The sequence below is a fragment of the Borostomias antarcticus genome, assembly GCF_949987555.1.
Source record: "Borostomias antarcticus genome assembly, chromosome: 22".
NCBI lineage: Eukaryota > Metazoa > Chordata > Actinopteri > Stomiiformes > Stomiidae > Borostomias > Borostomias antarcticus.
The window spans coordinates 17992524-18020033 of record NC_140255.1 but is presented as its reverse complement, the minus strand read 5'-3'; the positions used below and the strand labels follow the sequence as shown (position 1 = coordinate 18020033).

Here is a 27510-nt window from a genome sequence, read left to right as displayed (position 1 = left end):
GGCAATTCTTTAGACGACTAAATATTTAAAGAAACAGTTCCTTCTCATTGGGTAGTTCACAAGTAACAAGTCTCAAAATTACACAAGATGGCGCTATAGGCCTATGCTCACGAATCTGAGGGGCCAAAAACGAGCTGATTGAGAGCTAGTGTATACTGATGATCGTAGGCTTACATGTTCTTCTGAATATTCATTTATCTACAATACAAAGTCAGTCATTAGGAATTTGTTGTTATTCTATTGCCTATAGTCAGAAATGTTGCACTTTATTGCAGTGCAGTGTATTCGTTTAAAGCACAGTATATGTGTGTATCTCATAAAACAGCTGACAAATGAATAATAACAAAGATGTGTGAAAGAACAAACCGTTTTATTGGGTGAACCCTCGGGCCAGACTTATCCCAACCATCACACTGATTTTGTATGTTTTTTAAACATTGCATAAAATATTTGTTTGAGGTGATGCATTGATATAATATTAGTCAAAATCATTACCATTACTCTGGTTGAGGAATAATTGTATTCCATCTACTTCACAATTTAAAAACGTATGATCATCTTCTATCATGCATAACTGTGGTTTGTGATGAGATGGAAACAGACAACTAATCAAAATACATTGGGCCCCTGCAGTTAATATAAACAGTCAGATGCATGAAAAAACTTTTTTTTTTTTTTTTAAACAATTTTAGATCAATTGCCCAAGTCTCCATGTGAAGGAATGACATGGTAAAGGTATTGCAGCTGCTGACAGGGTAAGAAGAGTCGACTATACTAACTGTAAAAACTGAAATAGAACCAAACAAACGAAAACCAAACAAACACACTATAAATCTCACTGCAACAGACCCGAGAGGAGACACAGCATTATAGGATTTCCTCAGAGTTAAGCTAAAGTCATTTTAATGAGTGTTATCACCATCACAAGAACATATGATTGTCTGGAGTTTCTAAACCATTTAGAAATGCATAATAATATCTTAACACCAGTTAACAACAGTATAGTATTTACATGCAATCGGGAGTCCCATAGCTGTTGTTAACGAAGTCTGTCAACAACAAGCATGTTAAGGTATGTGAGGGAGTGCAAGACACAGCATAAACTGGAAGGCTTCAAAATACTATAGCAAATGTAAACATAGCCTAGCTCCGGCAAAAAAATAATAATCCACTCTACAGTGATTAAACCTCTTGGTAGATTTAATAGTTTACACTTTAAAAGCCCTTGTGTGTATGCGTGTATCAAAAACATGCACACATCTTGTAGTCTCACTATAAAATTGTGTTTGTGTTAAGTGCAGATGAGTGTATGTTAACTAGTGTCAAAAGAGGTTGTCAAAGGAGTGTGCCAGCAACCACAAAAGTGTACTCATCCCTGACACTCAGTCTGAGGTGGAAGCTACACATAAGACATTTGAATTTGGTCATCGGGAAAAGGCAGCATTATTAATAATTATTTGTGAGTTAAATATCCAATCAAAATCACAACTCAAACCTGAAACAATCTCTATAAAAGCCCTGAAATGCAGTATTTACAGAAAATGGTGTGGCAGGCTTCAGAAAAGCATTGTGCACAGTGTTACTCCCACTGTAGTACTTGGAATGCAATATTAAAATCAACACAATTGAAAATGCTTAAAAGAGTGCATCAATCTGCAAGAAAAATACATTTTTTACAAGGTAACAGTCAACTTTTTAGCCAAGGTATATTATTTTTGTTATTGTATATCAAAAGATGTTCCAGGCATGTTCTCATGGATAGATATTCAGCATTAACCATTTGAATCCAGACTGGTAAATCTCATGTCAAGATACTGTAAAAGCAATGCAAAACTCAGGTCAACATAGTCAAGATTTTCTAGCTTTGTAAGATCCAGTCCAACAACTTCCATTTGAAGTTGCATTTACTATACAGTGTAAAAAACGTGCAGTTTAAGAGTTAAATATTCATATTGGACTTTTAGATTATGTACAAAACAAAAACGTATGGATATAATCAGATATTCCTTTACCATCACTTTCCAAAAAACATTTGTAAACCCCAACTTTCAAAACTCCCGTTAATAAAGGCTTTATTAAACAGACAAATACATTGGGTGAACTGGGTTAGGAAGCATAGATGTTGCTCAGAACTAAAACAAAACAATGTCTCCAAGTAGGGCCATTGACTTTCCAGACCAACTTATCTGGAAAGAGCTTGGGGGAGACTCTGGGTATGCTAAGGGCTTTAAACTAGTTTTCATGGTCAGGGAGAACTAGTCTATGGTCCTACTCATGAGTGCAATTTCTAAAAGCATGCGAAATATATGCATAATTCCCTTCTTGTCTCTTAATCTCTAACTGTATTGATTTTTGTTGCCGTGTAGAATATAAATATAGACCATCATGATCTCTTACAAGACCCTTGAGTTAGAAGATATAAGTAGAAACTCAATAGAAGCCCCTGAGAGAATCATTGGCCCTTCATGGCTACGGCCATAATCTGTAGCATAAAACATTTGATGACAATTCCTAATTTTTCAGTTGAAAAAATAAGAGCCACTAATTAATTAATAAAAAGTCCAGTTTCAATGTACAGGCACAAAAAGTTGGTAAACAGACTCATTTAACATTGTAAAATAAAAAGAATTGCTGGGAAAACAAAAAGAAATGTAGGCTCCCTTCAATATACATAATCTCCATGGTGCCGAATGTTCCTCCTCTTCAATGATATGTTTTCATGTTTATCCCTGGAGCTTCTAATACTGACTCTTCACATCCGGGAACCCCTCTCCTGAAGAATCTACAAAGACAAGATAAGAACACAATATGAATTAACAAATACATAAAATCCCTTTTCCTCAGTTTCATAAATGTCTAATTCTACCAGACAGAGTTGTAAATGACAAACCTATACTAAAGCACAGACACAAAATCATGAGAACAGTTTGTGATGACTAGGGAAGTCTACTACGCCTGTCAACACACTACTACATTTTATTATTACTCCTCTAGGGACACTTACCCTCTGCAGTCCATCTGTGTACACGCACACTCAGACATACAGTAGATGACCAAACCAACTTGAATAAAGTCAGTGAGATGGGAAAAGGTATGTGTTAGGAGGGTGGGAGGCTCTATCAAGGGTGGTGTGTTGCACTAACAGGCCTCAAAGCCAGCGACACAAGCAAAGTTTGGCTCATTGCTCTAAGGAAAGCTTGACAGGTGCAGTCAACCCTGGTCTGGGAGAGGCACGGTGAGTTCACACTAATTCTTTACCTTGACTATCACCGTTTCCATCAACCTACTTCCCTAACCGATGAGGAAAACTTAATTCTTGATTAATTCAAGGTGGAGGAAGTGACTACAAACTAAGTCAAAGAAAGCGTGGCTTTAGCTGAAGCCTCTGTGCTGCACCAGGGTTGACTAAGATGAGGCAGGAGAAAGGGAAGGTGAGACGGAGAGACTAGAGGGGAGGAGGGTGGCGGGAGTCATGAGTGCTCAACCCTAATCAGAGTCATTCATTTCATAATCCGTCTCCTCGTCCTCGCTCTGAGCAACATGCAGCATGCAGACGGCAAAGGAAGAACACAAGACAGGCATGTCTTACAAGAGTGGTAATGAATGGGGAGTAAATGTCAAAAAAAAGAAGAAAAAAAAGCCAGCGGTATACTTGCTTTTAACTACGTGTACAGAAGACGGCTACCACGCGTCTCCTGTGTCCCTTTGGAGCGTTGGCTGCGGTTAGTTGTGCAGGTCCTCAGAAATTAACACGCTGCGAAATCTGCGCTCGTCTATATGCATGCGTTGTTAAACAGCAAGTATACCGAGGGCTTTAAGGACGAAAACCGTGAGGTTACAGAAGTCATGGGTTGTGTTCAATGGGGGTTAATGTTGCGGAATGTTTACGCCACCCTTTTCAACTGTTCTAAAACATCAGAACCACATGGGGACTTCTAACTTGGGAACCTGTTCAAGTTCTACCTCTATTGCTGAAGTTCATCAAACTTCATTGAGAGGCGTACTAACAAGCACAGCATTTGTTTCACAAATTAGCCACACAGCAGTGAGACATTCACACTAGGCCGAGGAGAAATCGCACACCCTGCTCAATTTGCTAGTCAAAACTAACTAATCTCTAAACTGAGGTAGCCAACAGTATATTAGGCACCATATTGTCCTGTGAACTGCATGTGACATGGTCTATTGAGTCACACCATAAGTGCAGGTAAGATTCAGCCATGGAAGGCAACATAATCTCACTCCATCGAGCAAATGCACTGCAGCAAAAGTGTGTGTTTGTCTGTGCATAGTGTATAGTCTGTGTGTGTGTGAGTGTGTGTGTAGCTCTCCATGTGTGTGTAGCATGTTGGTAGTCTACAGTATGTGCGAGTGTTTATGTATATTTCAGTGTGTGTGTGTGTGTGCGCGTGTGTGTGTGTGTGTGTAGGCTTCCTCTGAGGAATGGGTCCACGCAGGGGCCTGCAGATGTGAGCTTTAACTCCCAGAGCTGTGCCTGCTGCGCTGCTCCACATTTCCAGAGAGGGAACGCCATTCTCCGCTAACAGTCCGCCCTAATCCCCCAACACGCTCTCAAGGTCCTCCTAGCCTGGATTAGGATGCCTAGGATTAGGATGTTTCGGGTGCGTTTGTTTCGGTCATATCTAACATGACATTAATATTTAATCTGGATTGAGGTTGTGGTCTTTGACTGATAACAGCTCGGCTAAATTACACTGTCTTTTTTGGTCATCTAAGTATTCACCCAGTTCAAAGGGGTTAGAACTCAGCAGCATGGATGATCATGACAACAGCTGAGCTAGATTTATGCAATTCACAATGCATCCCATTCTTGTAGCTCCATTTAAGCTATTTGGCTGAATATTAAAATACTACATACAATTTCATCACCTTTTCTCAATAAGAAGCAAGATGGTATTCAAGACCAACTGCTGTGAACCGCACCCCTGTATGAGCCTTGCCATCAATCAACCAGGCTGCTTCCCATAAAATCTTGTGTTAACAAATGTGGTGCATTTAACACATCCAGCACAAACCACCATTCAGACACGCTTGTCGTGGATTTCTAAATGGGCTTACTGCCGATGCCAACACTCACACACAGACATACGCATGCACGCGCGCGCACACACACACATACACACACACACACACAGCTCACCTTGGCTTTCTCACTGGGCTCACTGTTAGTGCCGTAAGATTGGTTGTGCAGCTCCTTGGAAACGACACACAGGAACTCGGCCTGGTCCTCATTGCCATAGTTGTAGGAGGAGCCTATGCTGACCAGCTAGAGGAGAAAGGAGAGACAACACAGAGAGACACACAGCCAGCACAAACACAGGGTTACTCCGAGAGAACAGAAATTAGGAGGAACTGAACATTCATTAAAAACGTTGGGTGAGAGATAGAGGAGACACAACAAGTTAGACAGCCTTGTAACACAAGTGATTTGCTACATGGAAAGCAAGCAGGAGATTATATGTGTGGAATTAAATGCATGCTAACCAACAGATCTCATGTGTTTACTGGAGTGACAGATTTAAAAGGACAGCGTGAACCTTAAACAGACTTAGGAACGATAAGTCGGAAATTATGAATGTGGTTCTTTACAGAGAGAGAAACAAAAGGTGCTCACAAAAATATATTGTACTTGCAAATGATAGAGAGACTGAGGACAGGAGGGCATGGGTACAAGCATGGGGTAAATCACCAAGACCAGAAAAACACATCACAACAATACCCCCCCCCCTCCCCCCACACACACACACACACACACAAAGGAATCTGAATATTTTCAATCATTTTGGACAAGTCGAGGGACAACAATAGAAGCTGGAAACATGCAGGCGAACTGGGATAACAGCACGTTGCGCAAAACAGCAGCGTTCCATACGTCTGACTGATGGGACAAAACGGAACAGCGCAGTCCTCAGGAGTAGAACGCTTTCTTAACTGTGGTGTTTGCAGAGTGTGCAGTGTGTATACTGTTAAGTGGCCGGGTGTTCAAGTCCAAGCATGCCACAGGGCTCATTAGCATCTTCTGCCGGAGCCCTGTTGTTGCCAAGAGATCTCTCACACACGGGAGGCCATGGTAGAGGAAGGCCTTAGACTCCACCTTCATTAAAACATGTTATACCGTCTTCAGCGCTTGACTTGGACTGAAATAAAGCAGCTCACCGGTCTGGTACGGTTTATATTAAGGCGCAGGAGCCCCACAATTCATTTCAGCTGATGCGCTGTACGTGCAGGAGCAGTACAACACTTGAGGTGCCGGTACTCGGTCCGGCAAAACAAATGAAATAAACATTTTACATTTGTCACATTCACATGAGATGGGTACCATGTACAATGAAATGCTCAGCTACGCCCAACGTGTCTCAAACCTACAACCCTAAGAGTCTCATGCTCTACCGAGCGGCTGAGCTAGCCAGGCAGCTACTGTAAGTCAAGCACTGGCTGTTTTGTATCCAGGTAACTTATAATAATATCACTTCTAACTACAGCCCAACTGAAATGGTCAACATCTCAAACGCAATTGAAATCAAATAATCTAAAGTTACCAATAATTAACTTGAGTGATTAAGTTAACGATGCAAATGAACTCCTTGAGTTCCTCTCAATCGATCACTATAGGCTAGTGCTTGTAGGGGGTTGGCGGACATCTAGAGCAGCCTAGGACCCTTTCTAGAGGCGGGGCCTAGCGGAGATCTAGAGCCGCCTAGGACCCTTTCTAGAGGCGGGGCCTAGCGGACATCTAGAGCAGCCTAGGACCCTTTCTAGAGACGGGGCCTAGCGGACATCTCGAGCAGCCTAGGACCCTTTCTAGAGGCGGGGCCTAGCGGACATCTAGAGCAGCCTAGGACCCTCTCTAGAGGCGGGGCCTAGCGGACATCTAGAGCAGCCTAGGACCCTTTCTAGAGGCGGGGCCTAGCGGAGATCTAGAGCAGCCTAGGACCCTTTCTAGAGGCGGGGCCTAGCGGACAACGGTGGCCGTGGGTTAGCGAGGGCAACATATTCCCAGACGACTCAGCTGACTGCAGAGCTATAAGCCTTTCACAAGGAAGTGTTTCAACAAGTGGCTTCCCATCTGACCCCTGTGAGGCGATTAGTGAGATTTCAGCTCTGAGGGAGATCAAGTGATCCCTCAGGACGCATTCATTTGTTCATTCATTCATTCACACACACGCACACACACACACACTCAAGCACGCGCCACTCGCGCACACACGCATACAGAAGCCGAAATAAGCACAGCTTCCCTCAAAAGGAGTGAATCACTGGATGGTTTTTAACTAGGGACAACCCACATACGGTAGGTAAAACACAACAACAACATCAAACCACACCAACCTCTAAATAACTACTGTATAATATGGCTCAACTCTCCAATTCTGAATGGATGGTAACTTCTTTTTGGCTTTCTACAAAAAATACATATCTAGTTCATGTCATTCAACTTGCACACATGACAATTAGCACAACTTGTATGTTTGCTAGCATGACACACGGTCACGTCTGACCAAAGGACTTCAATCAAACAAAAGCAAGCGCTGACAAGAACACAAGTGGAGTATTGATCAATTGATTTCACAGAAAGCAACAGGTGCTGTGTTCTCCTTGCTACTTTTGGTGGACAAACAAACAATGCAAATGGCAACTGGCAATAAAAAAATAAATAAAAGAAATGCCCGATGCCTGTGCACAGAGCTGGGGGCACACAGAGGTTTGAGGAGGGTGTGGACGGGTAGGTGGGGATCATGCAGTGACCGGCCCAGCGACAAGACGTTGTGGGACACACCTCTTCGCTGTTGTTTGGCAAAGTAGCAGTAGTAGTAGTAGACTCCTCCCCTTTCACCTCCCTTGAAACAATCAGCAGAAACTCTGACTGGCGGGCCCGCCCGTAACTTATACTGACAAGCTGCAACGACCAATCAGAGCACAGAGGGATGCCCGCATCATGTATGGGACATTTAAAGGATGTACTTTTTTTTTTTTCATTTCCTGTGGTGGGATTTGATTCCCTGGGTGATGTGTGGGGTCTGCATGGCGCGGCAGGGCGAGGCGGAGTGCATACAATACAACCCTGCGGTTGTGACGCCGCGGGGGACGGCTTTACCTGCTCGAACTTCCAGCCGTCTGACATGGTGGACACCATCTGTGTGAGCTCCTCCTCCTGGCACTGCAGCACCCGGTACACATGCTTCACTGGGGCCTGCGGGTAGGAAGGGAAGAGGAGGAGGAGGAGGAGGAGGAGGAGGAGGAGAAATGCGTTTGAGATGAGCGTCTCCTTCAGAACGCTCACTGTGACTGTTACGCAAACGCGCGATTGCATGCGTACACGAGCGCGTACACAGAAGTGAGCACACGAGCAGCTCAGTGTCCACAATTGCTGGCGTCCATCTAAAGGCCCTGCTGTGGAATATTGCATCATGGGATAGCACAGGCACCCCATGGGACAACGAGAAGGACTAAGAAATGTCACGGCCGAGCATTCTAGGCTGGCCAATCAGCATTCTCTGAATGCGATTTCAAATGCTGTGATTGGTTAGGGGATGAACTAATCGCTGAGGACTCCCTCTTCGGCAAACGCCCATCTAGGAAAACGGCTGCAATGGGAGCCTGTTCAGACTGAATAATGAAGCGCAAACGAAACGCAATTCAGTCTGAGTATCAGGCTACAAGCATTCTGCCATGTTGACAAGTTCACCCACCTGCGCTGTTTTGCAGTCCCGGTCCCTGATCCTGTCCTTGATGAGCTTGATCAACGATGTGATATTGTAGAACTCGGCTTCCTCTAGCACACCTTTAAAAAAAAACACCGATATTTGTTATCACATTTCACATTTTCAACAAGACAGCATATTGACTCAAACCTCAGGGCTCATATTTCAAGCCAACCGGCTTGGCTGACTGTGCGCCAGGCTGGCATCAGTATTCCTATGCAGTCACATCCTCAGCAGGCAGTCCTACCTTCCTCTGCCAGGTCCATGTTGAGCACCAGTTTGCCATGCCGCAGGTAGTTCAAAACCGGGCCGAAGTACGTGGGGTCTCTGTCTATAAGATAGGCACCAGTTTCATCCTGGAATGACAGGAAGAGAGATAGAGAGAAGGAAAGAGGGGGGGTTGGAGGGGGGGAATTCAATCAGGATGGCCAATTCCAGAACTCCTCATGGTTGTGGCTGCACGTGTACACGAGCGGACATAAGCCGACAATCTACTCATCCTCCCACCTATATTCCATCAGAACCACTGGGCTTTCCCCCGTTTCTAGAGCCACTGTGATGAGAGCATCCTGGTCTCCAGGGGGGAGGAGGTTAAAACAATTAGAGCAGAACAGAAACAGATTTGGAACAGGAGGCTGAGTCCACAGAGGGGACCCAGGTCAGAGGAAAACACCATCCACATCTTCCTTCTGAACCAATTAAAGGACCATACCGGTCTAAAATAATATGATCTCCTTAAACTAGTCACCCAACATACATCACATTCCTGCAATCAATTTTCCGAAGCAAAACTCACGTTAAAAGATATTAGCATTTTCGCGTTTTACTTACTGTTATGTAATACATTTCAAAAGTTGAACATAATGGCTTCAAAACGTATTTTTAGACTGTTCCCTCGTTGCGCTGACAAACTCGCCCCAGTTAGGTTCAAATCATTTTCAGTAGTTAGGTGGGTTAGCTTGCAGAAGCTAGCCCAACTTGTGATATTCCCTCTTTCTCTTTCTTTCTTTCTTTCTTTCTCTTTCTCTTTCTTTCTTTTTCTCCCCAGTTTTTGTCTCCTTAACTACTCCTTATACTTTGTGCTAGAAACTTCATTCAAACTTTGAAATGTTCATGATGTTTAGCTCTAACAGATCTATTCAGATTTTTGATATTTTTTATAGTTTTTTAGAAATGTAACTTTTAAAACTATTTTTTGTCCCATTGAAACTGCTTGAAACTGCTTTTGGAATGTTCAGAAACTTTGTTTTAGAGTGGTGGCAGCTGTTGGTATATACACACACACTTGTAAACAGTACTAATTTCACCGAATTTCTCCGCAAAATTAATCCGAATCTGAATTTCGCGGAGGTTTACAGCGTGAAGGGATGGCTGTTGTGTGTTTGGTGAAATTAGTACTGTTTACAAGTTGCTGTTGTTTCGAAATGCAGAGGCGAAAGGACCTATGGTGTTTACAGGACGACTTCAGAGCTTGGTAAGAATAAACCATGTAATTCCTGAACTTGAAATCCACGTATATCATACTTTTTAGAGTTTTTCGATTGTGCCCATAGCGAGCAACGAGCCAGGGTGCGCGCGCCGACATTATTGACACAGAACTCTGTACTGCACAAAACAGAAATATTTTAACCTGTACTAGTCAGATACATGCCAGGGAAGCCGGGAATAGGGCTAAACATGAAATTCAGTGTCCTTATCCTTTAAGGGCAATGGTGTAGCCTAGATCACTAACTCAACCAAAGCACTGTATGTGTGTGTGTGTGGAGGGGGGGTGGGTGGGGCGCAGCCTGGGGCACTCTGGCAAATTTTGTGCAAATCCACTTAAGGCAACAGGATGTGTGAGTTTGCATAGCTCAGAATTTGTCTTTGGACAGCATTCTAGACATATCAGCCAGCAGAGGTACTGGCTCTCTCTGCAGCTGTGCCGACATCATTTACACAAGAACACAAGGTTCATTTTCATACTTTCCAGGCTCATGGCCACAGCCAAACAGACAAGCAAACCCCTTAATACCAACACACACAGAGGAAGGTATTCACAGCTCCCTCAGCCCGGCAGAGCCGGAGTGCTGGGCTGTCATCAAACTTCGAGAAACCCATTAGTCTCTCTAATAATGAGAAAATGTCCCAAAGCTTTTTCTGGTGTAATGAAACTCAAACCAATTGGCTGTGTGACCTCCTTTCCATAGTAAAAATACCCCACATGACCCCACGGGCATCTGCTCTATTCTAGACCCGAATGTCTCAAAATCTCCTCCTCACCCACCTGCCCCTCACCCCGCGGTTCCTTCGCTGCCAGAGTTGGTCCACTGGGAGTGCATGGTCCTATGGGTGATTCCACACTTGGGGTGACCCCATGTGGGTTCATCATGGGCAGTGGCTCGTGATTGATGTGAACCCACAACACACAAAGGACACTGTGTTTTAATGAAAAACAAGAGGCTCTCTCCAGAGGCCGGGACTGGGGGAGTGCTAAACAACAAGCAGCGAGCCAGCGAGTTGGGAGACGGCCTTGGGATATATATACTGAGAGAGGAAGAGTTTTATCAAAGAAGGTTTTATCAAACAGCATCTCAGAGCTAAGGCTAATTCTACAGGATTGAGGAGGAGGAGATGCAGTGGCCCATGCAAGGATTCTCCAAAGATAGTGACAAATTAGCCTCAATCAATAATTCAGTCATGCTATTGTGGGTGTAACTTGAAACTTGCATCAAATCCTCTTTAGGGACACTAGATGTAGGCTAATACACTCATTTCCAGGTTCCCAGTACAGTTGGAAGTACATGGATGGGTGATAAGCCTCCTCCTTATCATCAGGATGAACTTTAAACCTTCCTGCTCCATCATTACCAGTTATAATCATTGACTGTGCAGACTAAAGTCCTCATGAGGAGAGATTCTAAGACTTCAGATAACTATGGATCCACTGGGGCAGGAAGGTAAACAAACTAGCCTAATTAGAGAAGGGCAGGTATAAGCTACCAAAGAGGGGAACATTTTAACCGTTTACACTAATCATTCTTCCCCAACACACAATACATATCCTCTCTCACAGGAAATGCCAGTGCGACCCGCCCTTCAAATGCATGAATGCCTCAAGTCCTCTAGAGCTTTGTATTGGCTGCCTACACTCCTTAAGCTTTGGACATCTAGACTAAGCTCAGAGTAAATGTCAAAATGTCCCTCTGAATTCCAAATCTCGTTGAAATGTCCCTCCTAATTCCAAATCTCATCATGTTGGTAAAATTCCATGATAAAGGAACTGTTTAAGTGACAACAAAGTGGGTTGAAAGATGCAGAGGTAGGCAGTTGGTGCTTCACTTAATGAGATGGAAGTCTGATAGCTGTATGTCTCAAGAAACTCCTAAATAAACCACACCTCATACCAACACCATGTGGAACCATCTCATATTTCAAAATATTTAAAAGGTGTAATTTTAGCGAAGCCTGAACTTTCCTCTGGTTTCTCTCTCTCCTTCCGCCATTCTCCCCAGAGCAGCCATCACCTGCAAGGCTCCCCCGCCAGAGCTTTTAGCTGAACAATTTATGATGGATGAATGTTTCAGGTTCTAAATGAACAGCTCCTTTTAGAAGACCCTAAAAGCTTTCCTGTCATGAGCACCCGTTAAGGGATTCACAGCTGGAGCTGGTGAGCTGGAAATCACTCCTGTCCAGAAGCACTCTCTAAGGTGGAGAGCGAGCGAGCGAGCGAGCGAGCGAGAGAGCGGAGAAGTGTATATCGAGGAGAAGAAACCCAGCCACAATGTAAAATATTTACTCTTCCCAGTCCCAAATCAGTCAAAAGGGAGCTCGTCTTAGCCTATGTTGTCTTTGTTTGAGCTCTTTCCATCACTGTGTACAGGGCCATGGTGTATTCTGGAGGAAGTGGCATTGGGAGAAAGGTGGTGAGGACGGCACCCTGAGGTGGCGGCGCTGACTTGGCGCTGGTTTGCCAGTGGCGCTGGCCGTCTTCAGCTGGCACTGGCTGTGTGAGGTCAGCAAAGGAGGACAAGGGAGCCGATATATCAGCGTTAAATATTTACGCCACTTCCTGCAGTGTGCCTGGGCATGAGACAAAGCTTGGGAGGGGAGGACCCTCTATGAACGGAGATGAATGTGAAAAGAATTAGATGCGAAAAGAACAAGAATTTTATGCGACTAAATCCTTGAAATATTGATATGGTTCTCAAACTCAGAGAGCAGAATTTCCACTTGAGTGTTCCTGCACATTGTTGTCTTGGCATCCAACTATGTAGTAAACTCATTGCGAATTGCACACTACCTACCTACCTACCTACCTACCTAATATGTGCTCAAAGACATGTGTGATGTCAGGAATGATCTACTGTAGGTTATTCTAAAATGTAGGTGGTAGGCCCGGCCTGCATTACAATTATCTCTCTAAAATCAGGTGCATTTTCCCATTGACATAACAGGATTGTATCTCATACAACTCAACCCTGAGACATAATATCTAAATCTGTCAGCACTTGTGACTGATCACACATGTGATGCACACTTCCTCTCCTCTCTCTCTCTCCTCAGCCTGCCCCTATGTGCAAAGCAGCCTGTAGTCAACAACATGAATAATACAGACTACTCCTGAAGCACGTCAGCCTGGGCGACCCAGGAGCAACCACTCATTTCCTAAGCACGGAAACACAATACAGCGTTCGCCAAAAAAACAGAGCACTTGAGTTGGCCATCAATCTTCTCAGCTTCCTGTTCACATGCAGGGTAGTGTGAGGTGACTGGGGGGGAAAAAACGTGCTTCTCATTCATGTGTGAAATGAATTAATGTACAAACGTCTTTGAAAGGTGTATAAAGGCCGACTAGTGGGCTACGCAATATAGAGAGCTGCCATTAGTCAAATGTGCCGGCAGGCAGAGAGATATAGCATTAACCCGAGAGCCCGATCTGCACTTAGATGGGGGATTTGGATGGCCCTGGGCTGCTCCATTTATGATCATCAGCTGTTTACATTTGGTTAAATCACCCCCAAAAAACCCACAGACTATTTCAGAGATTATGAGATTATTTGTGTGTACATGTCAAAGGAATGGACAGAAGAGAATGTGGGGTAGTGATGGGGATTAAATGTGTTAGATCACAGTGCAATGAACCGCGATGAAGCAGGAAGAAGGAGCACAACGCACAAACAACACACAGTGATGCGTGCTTAGCTGTGGTAGGGGACGCCAGTCACCCCTGCTCATGGCAGATGGACCAACAGAGGCCCCTGACTAATGCCCAACAGAGGCCCCTGACTCTCGCCCAACAGAGGCCCCTGACTCTCGCCCAACAGAGCCACTGAGACGAGTGACATCACCCCTTGGCTCCCCAGTTTACAGTGCCTCGCCTCCACTTGGAAAAGACAGGAGCAGTCATCCATCCACACCAACAGCACCATGCAGACCAGACACAGACCACGGGGAGAGGGGAAAGAGAACAGGGGGTAGTCATTGTTTGTTAGATAGAAACAGAGAGAGAGGGGGGAGGGAGAGAGAGAGAGAAAGAGAGAGAGGGTGAAAAAGAGTTAAGTAGGCTATGGCACATAATGGTGGCCAAACTGCCCAGGCTGTGGTATGGCACACACACTGTGGGAGGACGAACTAATGGGCAACTAGATGGGGGAATACTCTTCTCTCTTTTTTTTTTTTACAACCTTGTCAGATCAACATAGCCGCTATGCCAGTCAGAGTTAACTGATACTTCTAGAATGGAAATTGTAAGAAGCCAACAAACAAGTCTAGCTGGCTGGACGTTAACTATTGCCAATTCAGCTATGATAACAACTCAGAAAAATGTGGAAGTAGCATCGCGCTGTAGAAGCCAGGTAGGGACAAGCCTGATAGGGACAAGCCTGATAGGGACAAGCCTGATAGGGACAAGCCTGGTAGGGACAAGCCTGGTAGGGACAAGCCTGATGGGGACAAGCCTGATGGGGACAAGCCTGATGGGGACAAGCCTGATGGGGACAAGCCTGATGGGGACAAGCCAGGTAGGGACAAGCCTGATAGGGACAAGCCTGATAGGGACAAGCCTGATAGGGACAAGCCAGGTAGGGACAAGCCTGGTAGGGACAAGCCAGGTAGGGACGAGCCTGATAGGGACGAGCCTGATAGGGACGAGCCTGATAGGGACGAGCCTGATAGGGACGAGCCTGATAGGGACAAGCCAGGTAGGGACAAGCCTGATAGGGACAAGCCTGATAGGGACAAGAGCCTGATAGGAACAAGAGCCTGATAGGAACAAGAGCCTGATAGGGACAAGCCTGATAGGGACAAGCCTGATAGGGACAAGCCTGGTAGGGACAAGCCTGATAGGGACAAGCCTGATAGCTCAAGCTAGCTAGCATTTTGGAGATGCAACTAGCTCGCTTGCCAACCACTGAGCCATGATCCATCACCATCATCAGCATCATTATCATCCTCCTCCTCATCTGTAGCAGGCGAGCTAATGTCAGTCTGCAGCATGGATGTCTGAAGGTCTATATTAGTCTGGCATCACGTCTTTTGACGGCTGTCGGAATCTGGGGTGAGTTCACGTTGTTAGCCATCTGTTAGCTACGGTTAGCCAACAAAATATAACATTAACAGGTCTCTCACATCACATATGTATCTAAACGACATTCACCGGAAAGCAGACTTGACATTTTCATGTAGCCTAGTGCTATTCCTAGAAGTTCAACCATGCATTCACTGTCTGACACAGTTGGCTAACATAGCATAGCATAGCAGGCTAGCTCCTAAGCTAATGGTGCATTCGTTTATAACTGGGAGGTGGCAAATTGCGACTTGCTACTAGGAATGATTAAATAAAACACCGCATGAACTCGCACTTCCTCGTCGCAAATTCGGATGTTTCTCAGCCCCCAGTTGCTCGAATGCACTAGATATAACTAGGTAACTGTGATATAATGGTATATAGATATAACTAGGTAACTGTGATATAATGGTATATAGATATAACTAGGTAACTGTGATATAATGGTATATAGCTCGAATGCACACAGGTCGGAGGTAGGTATTTTGCCACTTGCGACTTGCCAGCTCCGACAACAAACGAACACACCATAACATCCATTGAACGTTACCTTATCGGAGTCGAGCTCGGGGTCCGCCTGGCTCAGTCTGTAGAGAAAGGATTTGGGATCTCGGCACAGTGTCTGCCGTGTTGTCAGGAAATACGTCCCCCCCACGTTCAAGCGAATCCATTTGGATGTCCCGATACTGGGTGTGTTGTCTCCCGGAGAAGGAGGCAGAGATCTCCGATGGACGGAGCCGCAAGTATCGGAGCTGTTTTCTGCCATCCCCTCTTCTCCGCACTCCGGTCTGACTGCCAACTACAGAAGCCCTCTGCTGTGGACCAGCCCCACTCAACCACTCCTCTTCCACCAACTACAGAAGCCCTCTACTGTGGACCAGCCCCACTCAACCACTCCTCTTCCACCAACTACAGAAGCCCTCTACTGTGGACCAGCCCCACTCAACCACTCCTCTTCCACCAACTACAGAAGCCCTCTACTGTGGACCAGCCCCACTCAACCACTCCTCTTCCACCAACTACAGAAGCCCTCTACTGTGGACCAGCCCCACTCAACCACTCCTCTTCCACCAACTACAGAAGCCCTCTACTGTGGACCAGCCCCACTCAACCACTCCTCTTCCACCACCTACAGAAGCCCTCTACTGTGGACCAGCCCCACTCAACCACTCCTCTTCCACCAACTACAGTACGAGGGAGTGGTGCTACTGGTCATGAACAGGATATTAAACCCTGAAGCAAAAAGTATTCGCAGATATTAGTTTTTGTGCACCTCACCCGTGTTTTATGGCATTTATTCCACCTTGGCTGGTATTACCATATGTGGTCTTAAAATTAGGCTACATAGCCTATACTGTCTTCATATCTGTTCTAAGACATTAAATATTGATTCTCTTCTACTTCATCATATCCAGGATATACCTCATCTATAGGCATATACATTAGAGACGGAATTGCAAATATAGATTCACAAATGTCTTTACCGGATTAGAGTAACTAGTTCTCCTGCATTTTACGTTTTTATCACATTTGACACAATAGCAATACTAATGCGAAGGTAGTTTGCGTGATGTAATCATGTATAATGTAGCCTACATGTCACGGCTGGTTGGGGGGGAAGAAGGACAGAAGGCAAGGCATTATTGTATGCCTAAATCCCTACATGCTTTAATTACTGGACTACCAAGCATTACGTGGAAAATTCATCATTCAACAACTACTGACCTAGCGCACAAATAATCAGAGAGAGAATGAACAGATTCATTAAATTATCAGAAATATGATTAAATCACTGAGCAAATAGAAAATGTATATGATATAGTAAGAAAAAAGCTGTAAAATATTATAGTTTACAATAATTATTCACATTCAAAGGCTTTACATCTCAATACATACACAACATGGCCCCTGAACATGACTTCAATCCAAATATGATTCATATATTAGAATTTAAATAACACAGAATGAACTAGAGGCTAACAAAAGCCATCAAATAACCTTATACAAGAATAAAAATACAAAAACTGTATCCTAATATCATTGCATTACTTGCTTCAGATTTCAATATTACATCGTCTGTACATCACAGTTCTAGTCGGTTACAAACCAGGTAGAGTATTACTTACACAATGTAACCGACTTCCGCCCACTTGATTTTAAAAATGTTCTAGCAAGAGAAGGAAACTATTCTAGTGTTTCCTCAACTTCCTCAAGACAGATACAGCAATTTCATCTGTTATTTGGATCAGATAGAAGATACCGTTTTACTGACATCCAACCACGTTCAGCCCAAGCCTGAGGCCTATTCACCACCATCATTACATCTCCCCAGTCACACACTGCACTCTGACTCAGCTGGAGGAAGAACCCTTTGAGAGGACCACAGGATAATGTCAGGATCTAAAGTATTACTATAGTATCTATCTTTATTTTTTAAGAAAAAAAAAAGAGCTAAATCCAAATCAATCGTTCAATTTAATATCGGGCCAGCTGTCATGTAGAAAAACCATAGGGACACTTCCAAAGGACCTTGAAAATCCCACAAGGCAGCTGCCAACTCGCCTTGGGACTACAGCTTTACTGTGATTGCTTTGAAGAAGTGATAGTATGCATGTATCTCTCTGTTGAAGCTTTCCTGTTCAACATGGGGTGGTCAGCATTCGATTTTGTTTTTAGACAGGACAAACTGAAGATGAAACAATAATCCCACCCAAAAGAAAACTAAGTATTCAAACCACAAAGAAATAGCCAGTGAATGGTACAGAACAGCCAAATAATCCAATAATATTAGCCATGGTTGCCGATGCAGTCAAAATACCCACCTTAACTTGAATAAACTATATCTCCAGTGCCCTAGGAGAGAAGGCTGTGCTACGAAACTGGCCGTGCAGGAAAGCTAAGCGAGTCTTATGATAAAGAGAGTTCAAGCTAGTGGCATGTTCACCCACCTCTTATTATAGCGATAAACTGGTCTATTATTGACTAACTTCCTCAATCACTGTCCACCAAGAGCCTGCACCAGATGAAGTGATTCAAATCTGTCTCAGCAGGGGCCAGCACTCAGCTCTAAAACATCTCACAACGGTGAGACCCAAACTGGACTGTAGTACCGAGAGCCTTAGAGTAAAGTAAAATATACTATGTGGACAATGGGGTTCTGACAAAAATAGACTTTATTTGAGTTTGCTTCTGGTTGAGGTAAGATGCTGAACCGAGATATGGTCCTCCTTGTTAAACTATGGAGTATGTAAATGGGGTTTAGGGTCCGAGTGCACGTTAAGCACATTAAGCATACAATGTTCTATTAAGATATGGTTTAGGTATGATGCTGTGTCAGGATAGGCTCTGGCTCACGTGTGATGCTGGATTGTATTACGGTGTCGCTGAAGCAGGAAACCAGCCCTGGCACTAAGAGGTGGTCCTAATGGTACCTATGCCGGTGGAAGTCTACAGACAAGCCTGTCCTCTCTTTCTCCTGCAGAATGTACAAGAAGCCGATGTGCATGGGTAGCAGTCTCATCATCCACACATGGAAAAAAAAATGCAGTAGAAGCCTCACAGAGAGCACAAAGAACAAGCAAAGCAACCCTGAATCCCATGGTGTCTTTTTTTCCTATTGGTTCTGCTCATTTCAGAGAAGGAAAATAAACAAGGTCTAGATGCCATAGATGCCAGCGTCTCTAAAAGAGTTTGTTTACATTGCGGTGATGAAGGGCACTAAAGAGGGTGTTACTCTGCTCCGTAATTGGCCTCGGAGCTAGGAGGAAGGAGTGGCCACGGGAGGAATTGCTTTCCTATAGGCCAGGATTTTGGTGCTTGTGATAGATCTTTCTCCACACTTCCTGGATCTTCTTACACCATTTGTCAGCGTTTCCACTGGGGTCCATCAGATAGTAGGTTCGATTGGGCTGCAAAGAAACAGAGGTGATAAAAATAAAACACCCAATTCACTTTGGTCAGCTCTGAACAGTTGCCATTAAACCATTGAAAATAATCTATGGACGACACTATACGGTATACATCAACAACATTTGGTTATTGTGAAAAAAAAAAAAAATTGCGGTCGGTGCTTACCGTGTGAACAAAGAAGGTCTTGAAATTCTTGGCCTCGGGGCGCAGCTCTGGAGACCAGGGGATCTCCCCCTTCAGGACCTTGTTGACAGGGTCCACGTAGTACAGGTGTGGCCCCTCAGTGAGCAGCAGCTGCCTCCGCCGAGCAAACAGGCCCTACAAATGGAGATCCAGACATGTCATGACTTAAGATAACCACCAGAGGGCGCTAGTGCCTGAGTGTGACATTCCCCACCAGAAGGGGGAATTCCCCTTCATTGCTGGCTCAGGATCCATTTTCGCCGAACTGAAATCTTTACTTGAAAGCACATGAAAAAATGTAAAGCATGTGAAACAATTGAAACTCAACCTACTAACAACACTACTGACAATCTGCAACAAACTCAATCTAAAGAGAAGAGAGTTAAATTGAGACAACTTTAGTGGACTCAGTGAGATTCAGTGTGAAGTTTCAACAGCTCCAAGTGTTCCACTCACCTTCCGTTTATCCACTGGGCCCATTTTCAGGATCAAATTATTCTCCACAAACTGATGCCTGTGTGAATGAGACATAGAAGCCCACAATCAGCGCCTACTGTCCATGTAAAAAACACATTCCTAAAACATGAACAAAGTTGTAGTCGATTTATTAAATCAACAACATACATTTCCTCTATATATCACAAATTCCGCAAGTTCACTTATACACCAAGGCACATCCAGACATCAACAGGACAGGCATAGGAGGAGGGGGCCTTGGAAAAGGGGCTTACCAGGGATTTCCACTGGTCTGTTTGTCCAACAGCAGCTGCTTCTCCTCCTCAGAGAAAAGCAGGTCCAGCTCAAAGGAGTTGTTGTCCAGGTCGTGGATGTACTGCTCTATGTTGCTGCTGGACCGCTGCGGGGGAATGGACTCGGGTGCGGAGAGGGAGTGAGACGAGCTGGACGGGGCCACCTGCATGCTGCTGAACTGGCTCAGGAGGTCGTCGTACTGAGGGAGGAGAGGAAAGACCAGTGAAGATTTGTCATTTGGTTAAGCCCATAGTTTGTATGAAAGAAACACGACTTGTTGTGAGGTATACAGCTTTCTCTTGCGGCCATTTTGTCTGTCTTAGAGCATGTTCACCGAACTATAAGTATATTGAAACAAGTGCGTACTCACAATAGCTGCGACCACGAGCTATAGAGTAGGCTACAAGCATTTTGAATCAGGCGGAATCTTTTCTCTTTTCTAATTAGTGGATTAGTAACAGCTGTGGTGCCGCTGTGGCGTGGACAACAATAACATTGCATTTTTGTGGACCAACTGACCGACCAACCAACCAATCAACCGTCACAGAGCTATAGAGCCGCTGGTCACAGCTAAAAAATAGTCAACAGCATTTCTTAGCCAAAAATCAGGCGTTGGTGTACTAGTTAACTATATTCAATTGACTTGGGAGGTTCTTACGTTTCCATAACAGTCCTCGTCATCCTCGGACATGGCTGGTAGGTACGGGGTCAGCTTGGGGGGCATCTGAACGTGGAGGTCTCCCCAGGAGATGGTCTCGAAGAAGGGGTGTCCTCTCAAAGGGTCGTACCCTCCCATCTCCTCACAACCGATCCGCTTGGAGGGATCCAGCGACTGAAAAGCAAAAAGGCACCTGTTAACTTCTCTGACGTTCAGTAATACCCCCTTGGGGCCTCAAACCCACTGTGCCATGCAAAACACCAACATGGTACAACCCGGTAACACCATGGCTGTGAAGATGAAAACATGACCTACCAAAAGCTGTTCAACAAGGTCCTTGGCTTTGGGGAAGAACTTCTCTGGAAACTCATACTCCAGCTTTATTATCTTCTGGAATATTAGGTACTCGTTTCTAATCCCCAAACAAGCAAGTAGGTATCATATGGAGGAAAAAGTCAGGAGGAAGAGAAAGTAGAGAATGTGAGAGGTGAAGTGATCAACCGCAATGTGATTTGTCCAACAGAGGCTACCATCCCATAGTAATCTTCCTGGGTCACTTTCCTTCTATACTCAAGAGTATCAACCAGGGGCGGACTGGCCATCGGGAGCACCGGGAGTTTTCCCGGTGGCCTGGCGCGCTAACTGGCCTGGCCCGCGATGAATGCCCCCCCCCCCCCCCCCCCTCGAAACTGAAAGTGTTCCATCCATCTCACCGTGTCGGCTCGTGGTCTGACTGGGGTTACATTTCCCAGCCTGAATTATTTCCCCAGTCCGCCCCTGGTATCAACTATAGATTATATAATTCAGGATGCATGAAGTATAAACATTAAATAATAAGTGCTCTGTGGACGAGGCACAGACGAGAGCCCTACTGTACTCACCCTGCTCTGAAGGGTGGTAACCCAGCCACCAGCTGATAGATTATACATCCCAGCGCCCAGAGGTCAGAGCTAAGAAAACAACACCACCCAGTTTTTATTAGGTCATAATTTCAGGAAACGCAAATTCCCACAATGCATGTCAAAACAATAGCAGTAGCACAACACTCCAGATGGACTACAAGTCAAAACCAGCTGGTTGGTGCCGAGTGGTAGGTTTCCATTACCTCTTGCAGGCCGATTTCTCGGTCAGCAGCTCTGGAGACACGTACTGCGCAGTTCCTACAAAGGAGTTTGCTCTCGCTGTAAAACAATCAGAGAAAAAGCTTATAATACAAGGCAGATTGCAAATAAGCAGAGAACAAAACAGGTTGTTAAAAAGGCTTGTATGTTCAAATGATAACCAGAGAGAAGATCCTTTAGTTTGAAGAAATGATATGGCACACAGAAGATGTCGCCCACACAAAATTATGCTGGCAAAAACACAGACCACCAACATACCTTGGTTGCTATCCGAGGATAACTGCTTTGCCGTTCCGAAATCTGTTATCTGGATGTGCATCTCTTCACTCAGTAAAATATTCTCAGGTTTCAGGTCTCTGAAAGAGAGAAAAGATGATGTTTTCTATAACGACAAAATGATACAGCAAATGGTTATAGTTACTGTTATTACTGTTACTTCAATTATTTCATAGAATGTACACTGTGTTATTTTGCAAAAGCCAGAAAAAATGGGTCACACAAGAGAAATTATATTTACAACAGAACTAGTATTGATTGCAATACATTGTTACATTACAGACATCCATATTACAAACATACCTGCTTTGATCTTACCTGTGTATTATCCTCTTATCATGCAAATATTCTAGTGCGGAAACTATTTCAGCCGAGTAGAATCTAGTACAGGTTTCGTCAAAAGAGCCTATTTTGCGAATGTATTTCAAAAGCTCCCCGTTCTTAGCGTAGCTGAGGCCAAAATCTGATGGAGGATTGTTAAGGAAAACACAACTTCAATGAGCAAAGAACTACAAGAAACAACGGAGTATACCAAACAACTCAGGCAAGAAAAATGGTGATAATTCTGTTGCATGCGGCACTGTATTGGTGCATAGCAGCTGGTTACAGTAATAACTTGGTCTATGTAACACATCCAATTAGTGTCCATTCATTACAACTGACAGAGGCATTTACGCACTAGTCTCAGCATGAGGCTTTCGTCCACTATATTTGCATTAACATCAGAGCCTTGCCTTGTCATTCACACTTGATGGTCAAACTGGCTGGCCTCATGGGGCAGGAGAGAATCTCTGTTGCGAGGTAAACAAACAACTTCACTAGATTCATGACTTGAGATGCACAATGTGTAATGCAGGCAGACACAAGTCTGTTACCCACTGCTCTTATAGAAGGATACACAACTTCTCCTCGTCCTGAAAGGTAAAGTAGAGTTTGACGAAGAATGGGTGATCTAGTTTTGACATCACATCCTTTTCTCTTATCACGTACTGTGCTTTTTTCTCCTTCATAATATGCCGTTTCTCCAAAATCTTAACTGGAAGAGAAGAAAATATTTTAGGGTATAAAGGCACTGAATACATAGACAGTAATCTATATTAGATATAGATATATACTTTAAATTACTGCAGTGTAAAAAGTATTCAGCATTTAATTATATGTTACAGAACTTACTTGCATATTCATTTGCCGTTGACAGTTCTCTTGCCAGGACAACCTATGAAAACAAAGATTGTGTACAATAAAGTATCCCTGCCAACCCAAATTACATAATCCCCATTTAGCTACTGTGGGGTATAAAGAAGACATTAATAAAGACATACTGAGACTCCTAAACCCTTTCTGATCAATTAAATTCAATCAAGCCTGAAATGAATTGTGGATGAGCCACTGAACTATATAACCACAAGAATGCTAGCATGTAACAACACCTTTCCCCGGGCTAATAAATGAAATGGAATGTGGGGGCTACGTACGGTTGAGAAGGAGCCCTCTCCCAGAATCTTGCCGAATTTGAAGTCCTCAGGCCTCTTCCTGCGTGGCTGAGACGCCTGGATGGCCTGCTGCGTTCCCAGCTCCGAGCCCTGGCTGGCAGAAGGGCCCGTGGCCCGGGCCTCTGAGGTGGGCCCCTCCATGCTGGGACAGTGGCTGCTACTTGCGCCTGGGATAGCAAGTGGCGAGCAGGAGTCAGGCTGATTTCTTACCATTGATGGATGCGGGCAGGAACAGATGACAACGCTGGATTGAATGGGCACAACATCATACTGCAAAACAAAGTGGAGAGACGGGGGTTGTCGTTACGTGATGTCATTCAGCAAGATGATGTGAGAGGTGACGATCAGGTGGGGAAAATATTGGCCATTATGTTGCACAGCAGAGGTCTGACTTACACACATTCTCATCCTGCATGTGAACTAAAGGACATCCCAGGTAAAGATTAAATTACAGGAGGCATTTACTTGAGACAGTAAATTAGGCCTACTTTCAACCTTTACACTTGAAGAGGGACACGTTGCACATAATTAAAGTTGTGTTTTAAAGTGTCTCTCTCCAAATGTTGATTTCAGCATGAAATCCTGCTGCACAAGACCTCAAACCCTCAACTTTATACTTTCCTCTGAAAGAGCAACAGTGAACAAACAGAATATGACTACACCAGGTTGGGGAAGTGTGTCTGACCACAACACTTCCTTACAAGTGAAACGACACTTCCAATGGAGTGAAGACATTCCAGACCAAGCAGAAGCAGAGCAAGGTGGAGAATAGTGAATGGTTTGAGTCAAGTTTCAATAAAACATGTTAAACATTTGAAAGGATATGTGCATACTATTGAATCATACATAGCATAGCCCCAACTGCTACCTCAGCCATATATCCAAAGCATCCTGCCCTGAAATAGTCACTATGCTAGGTGACAGTTAAGACTAATCTAAATCGTGTCTTTCAATGTGCTGCTGCTGTTGGGCCCAGCCCTTTCTCATGGCCATGATGAAAAACCCTAGCCAGCTAGCTAGTTGCATACATCTTCCATGTGCCAATCACTGACACACCTAAGTTGGATGATGCCCTCACAGACAAGTCACTACACACATGAATAACATAGTTTACATAGCTAGGCTACCATTATAATAAACGATTCAGCTAGTGGTGGCTAAGTGTAAATCCAGGTAACGAGCTAGCATCGTCCCTAACACAAGCAAATCGTTTAGTATGTTCAATGCTAACAGGCTAACATTGGCCAATAGCAAGCTAGCCAGATCATTTCAGCGAGGACCTCAACGTGAAGGTCGTTTCATGTAATCACTTTCAAACACATATGGATGACCTCTCCCTGTTATCAACCAATACCAGTCGATATGCAGGTACAGGTGGAGAATATCTACCTTGCAGATTGGGCATGTTTCACGTTAGCTGCCTCGCAGCAAGCTCGTAGGCAGAATTTGCACTTAGCTAGCTCACTAGCTCACCTGGCTAGGCCACAGTGTATGGTGGCCACTGTCAATATTATACATCCTAGGCAGACAGGTGAAATCTCGACCCCAAAAACAACCAGAAGATACAGAGACGGGTGTGGTCAGTCAACTGGGTTGCTAGCTAATGGAATTGCTGAATGATTAGCTAAATGGCACCGAGAGCAGACTCGCTAGGCTAGCTAGCCATGTTGATGCACCACCATGTAGCTGGAGCTAGCTGCCTAGCTAGATTACTTGACTATAGTTAGGGTGCGTTCGTTTAGAACTGGGAGGTGGCAAATTGCGACTTGCTACTAGGAATGATTAAATAAAACGCCGCATGAACTCGCACTTCCTCGTCGCAAATTCGGATATGTTTCTCAGCCCCCAGTTGCTCGAATGCACTAGATATAACTAGATTACTGTGATATAATGGTATATAGATATAACTAGGTAACTGTGATATAATGGTATATAGATATAACTAGGTAACTGTGATATAATGGTATATAGATATAACTAGATAACTGTGATATAATGGTATATAGATATAACTAGATAACTGTGATATAATGGTATATAGATATAACTAGGTAACTGTGATATAATGGTATATAGATATAACTAGGTAACTGTGATATAATGCTATATAGATATAACTAGGTAACTGATATAATGGTATATAGATATAACTAGGTAACTGTGATATAATGGTATATAGATATAACTAGGTAACTGTGATATAATAGTATATAGATATAACTAGGTAACTGTGATATAATGGTATATAGATATAACTAGGTAACTGTGATATAATGGTATATAGATATAACTAGGTAACTGTGATATAATGGTATATAGATATAACTAGGTAACTGTGATATAATGGTATATAGCTCGAATGCACACAGGTCGGAGGTAGGTATTTTGCCACTTGCGACTTGCCACCTCCGACCACAAACGAACGCACCCTAACTAGCTGAAGTGGGACGCAACTTTGATGGGACTCTGGTTATTAGGCCGTGGGTGACAGCGAGACTACAGATAAGCCAATTACCTAGCCTGCTAACTACCACCCAAACATGACAAACAAAACACGCACTGCTGTACAAATGTCCCACCTTGCTAGCTGGCCAAGTAGCTCACTGATCCCAACACACGTCAAGTTGTTGATGATAGCTTGCGTTCAATGTAGCTAGCAAGAGGATAGCCAGGGGTCTGACTATCACCTGGAACAGACATAATCCGTGGAACTTTCCGTTTGGCTAGATGCTGTAGGGAGGTTTGCTTTGCTTCTATCGTGGATTAGAAAGTCAATGGCAAATGCCCCAACCACACTGTTTGTTTAAGAAAAGACCAGTCACTAAAACGAGTTTGATAGGATTCTAAAAATAGCCAGTATGCCAAGTTTAACCATTAAAACAATTTTGAAAACCATATTCAATTGGGGTAAAAATGGTATAGGTTGCAATTACAGGTGGATAGTTGTATATTCTGTTGCAATATGTTTTGTTGAGTCACTTAATCTGGAAAAACTTGCTCAGCTAACTAATTTTATCAGCCCCGATTACATTGAAAGTGAAGATAGCCAACCGTACTACACAAGCCCCTGTTCCATGGAGGTCTTCCAGTAAATAGACGGAGCCAGCTCAAGTGCAATGCCAGACTAAAAAGCGCGTAACAGGAATCAAAACAATCGATGCGCTATTGCGCTCTATACGTGTATTAGGAGCACGCAATCTGCTCAAATAAACCCAACACAATAAAGCAGCTATGTAAGAAGAGATGAACATAGTTTGCTGATACTATCGTGCTACTAAGCTAGCTAACGTTAGCATGCAATGCTAGCCGTAGCAAGGTCCTCTTGTATTACCGCTGTTTGAAATGAAGGCCCGACGCATCGAAAATGTTGTGAAACTGCTGCCACACATGACATCTAAAGCAACGGCTTCGAGTTGATATTCGGGTTAAAGTTGCAATACTTACTATCTGACTTGTGGCTCTTGCCATGGAAGTTTTCCTCGAGTATTTATTTGGAATAAAAATAATTACAGAGCCTCCAGTAATGGCTGCCTCGCCGCCTTCATTTTCCAGCTGTGACGTCGTTCCACAACAATGTTACCGCAAAGACAGGAGGAACCTTCCCTGTGTCCGCCCCCTCGCCAAGTTCAGGAGGATACTTCCCTGTGTCAAAGACAGGAGGATACTTCCCTGTGTCAAAGACAGGAGGATACTTCCCTGTGTCAAAGACAGGAGGATACTTCCCTGTGTCCGCCCCCTCGCCAAGTTCAGGAGGATACTTCCCTGTGTCAAAGACAGGAGGATACTTCCCTGTGTCAAAGACAGGAGGATACTTCCCTGTGTCAAAGACGGGAGGATACTTCCCTGTGTC

General features: G+C 44.1%; 2 protein-coding genes across 2 annotated transcripts; both read right to left on the bottom strand.

The window, feature by feature from the left end:
• Nucleotides 1–462: 462 nt before the first annotated feature.
• On the bottom strand, nucleotides 463–16036 carry kctd5b (potassium channel tetramerization domain containing 5b; the record flags this gene model as incomplete). Its single annotated transcript, XM_084455817.1, has 6 exons — nucleotides 463–2782; nucleotides 5162–5287; nucleotides 8117–8212; nucleotides 8712–8803; nucleotides 8971–9079; nucleotides 15821–16036. 6 exons carry the CDS (start codon nucleotides 16034–16036, stop codon nucleotides 2753–2755), a joined length of 669 nt encoding a protein of 222 aa, XP_084311943.1. The 3' UTR covers nucleotides 463–2752.
• An 891-nt stretch (nucleotides 16037–16927) lies between these two features.
• pdpk1b (3-phosphoinositide dependent protein kinase 1b) lies at nucleotides 16928–27223 on the bottom strand. The gene is made up of 14 exons (XM_084455794.1): nucleotides 27105–27223; nucleotides 23643–23930; nucleotides 23341–23383; nucleotides 23066–23203; nucleotides 22486–22630; nucleotides 22150–22247; nucleotides 21876–21951; nucleotides 21652–21720; nucleotides 21086–21182; nucleotides 20771–20944; nucleotides 20094–20311; nucleotides 19819–19876; nucleotides 19345–19497; nucleotides 16928–19178 (listed from the first exon to the last, which is right to left on the bottom strand). The coding sequence occupies exons 1-14, from the start codon at nucleotides 27126–27128 to the stop codon at nucleotides 19065–19067; spliced, it is 1695 nt and encodes a 564-aa protein (XP_084311920.1). The 5' UTR covers nucleotides 27129–27223; the 3' UTR covers nucleotides 16928–19064.
• Between the last annotated feature and the right edge of the window lie 287 nt (nucleotides 27224–27510).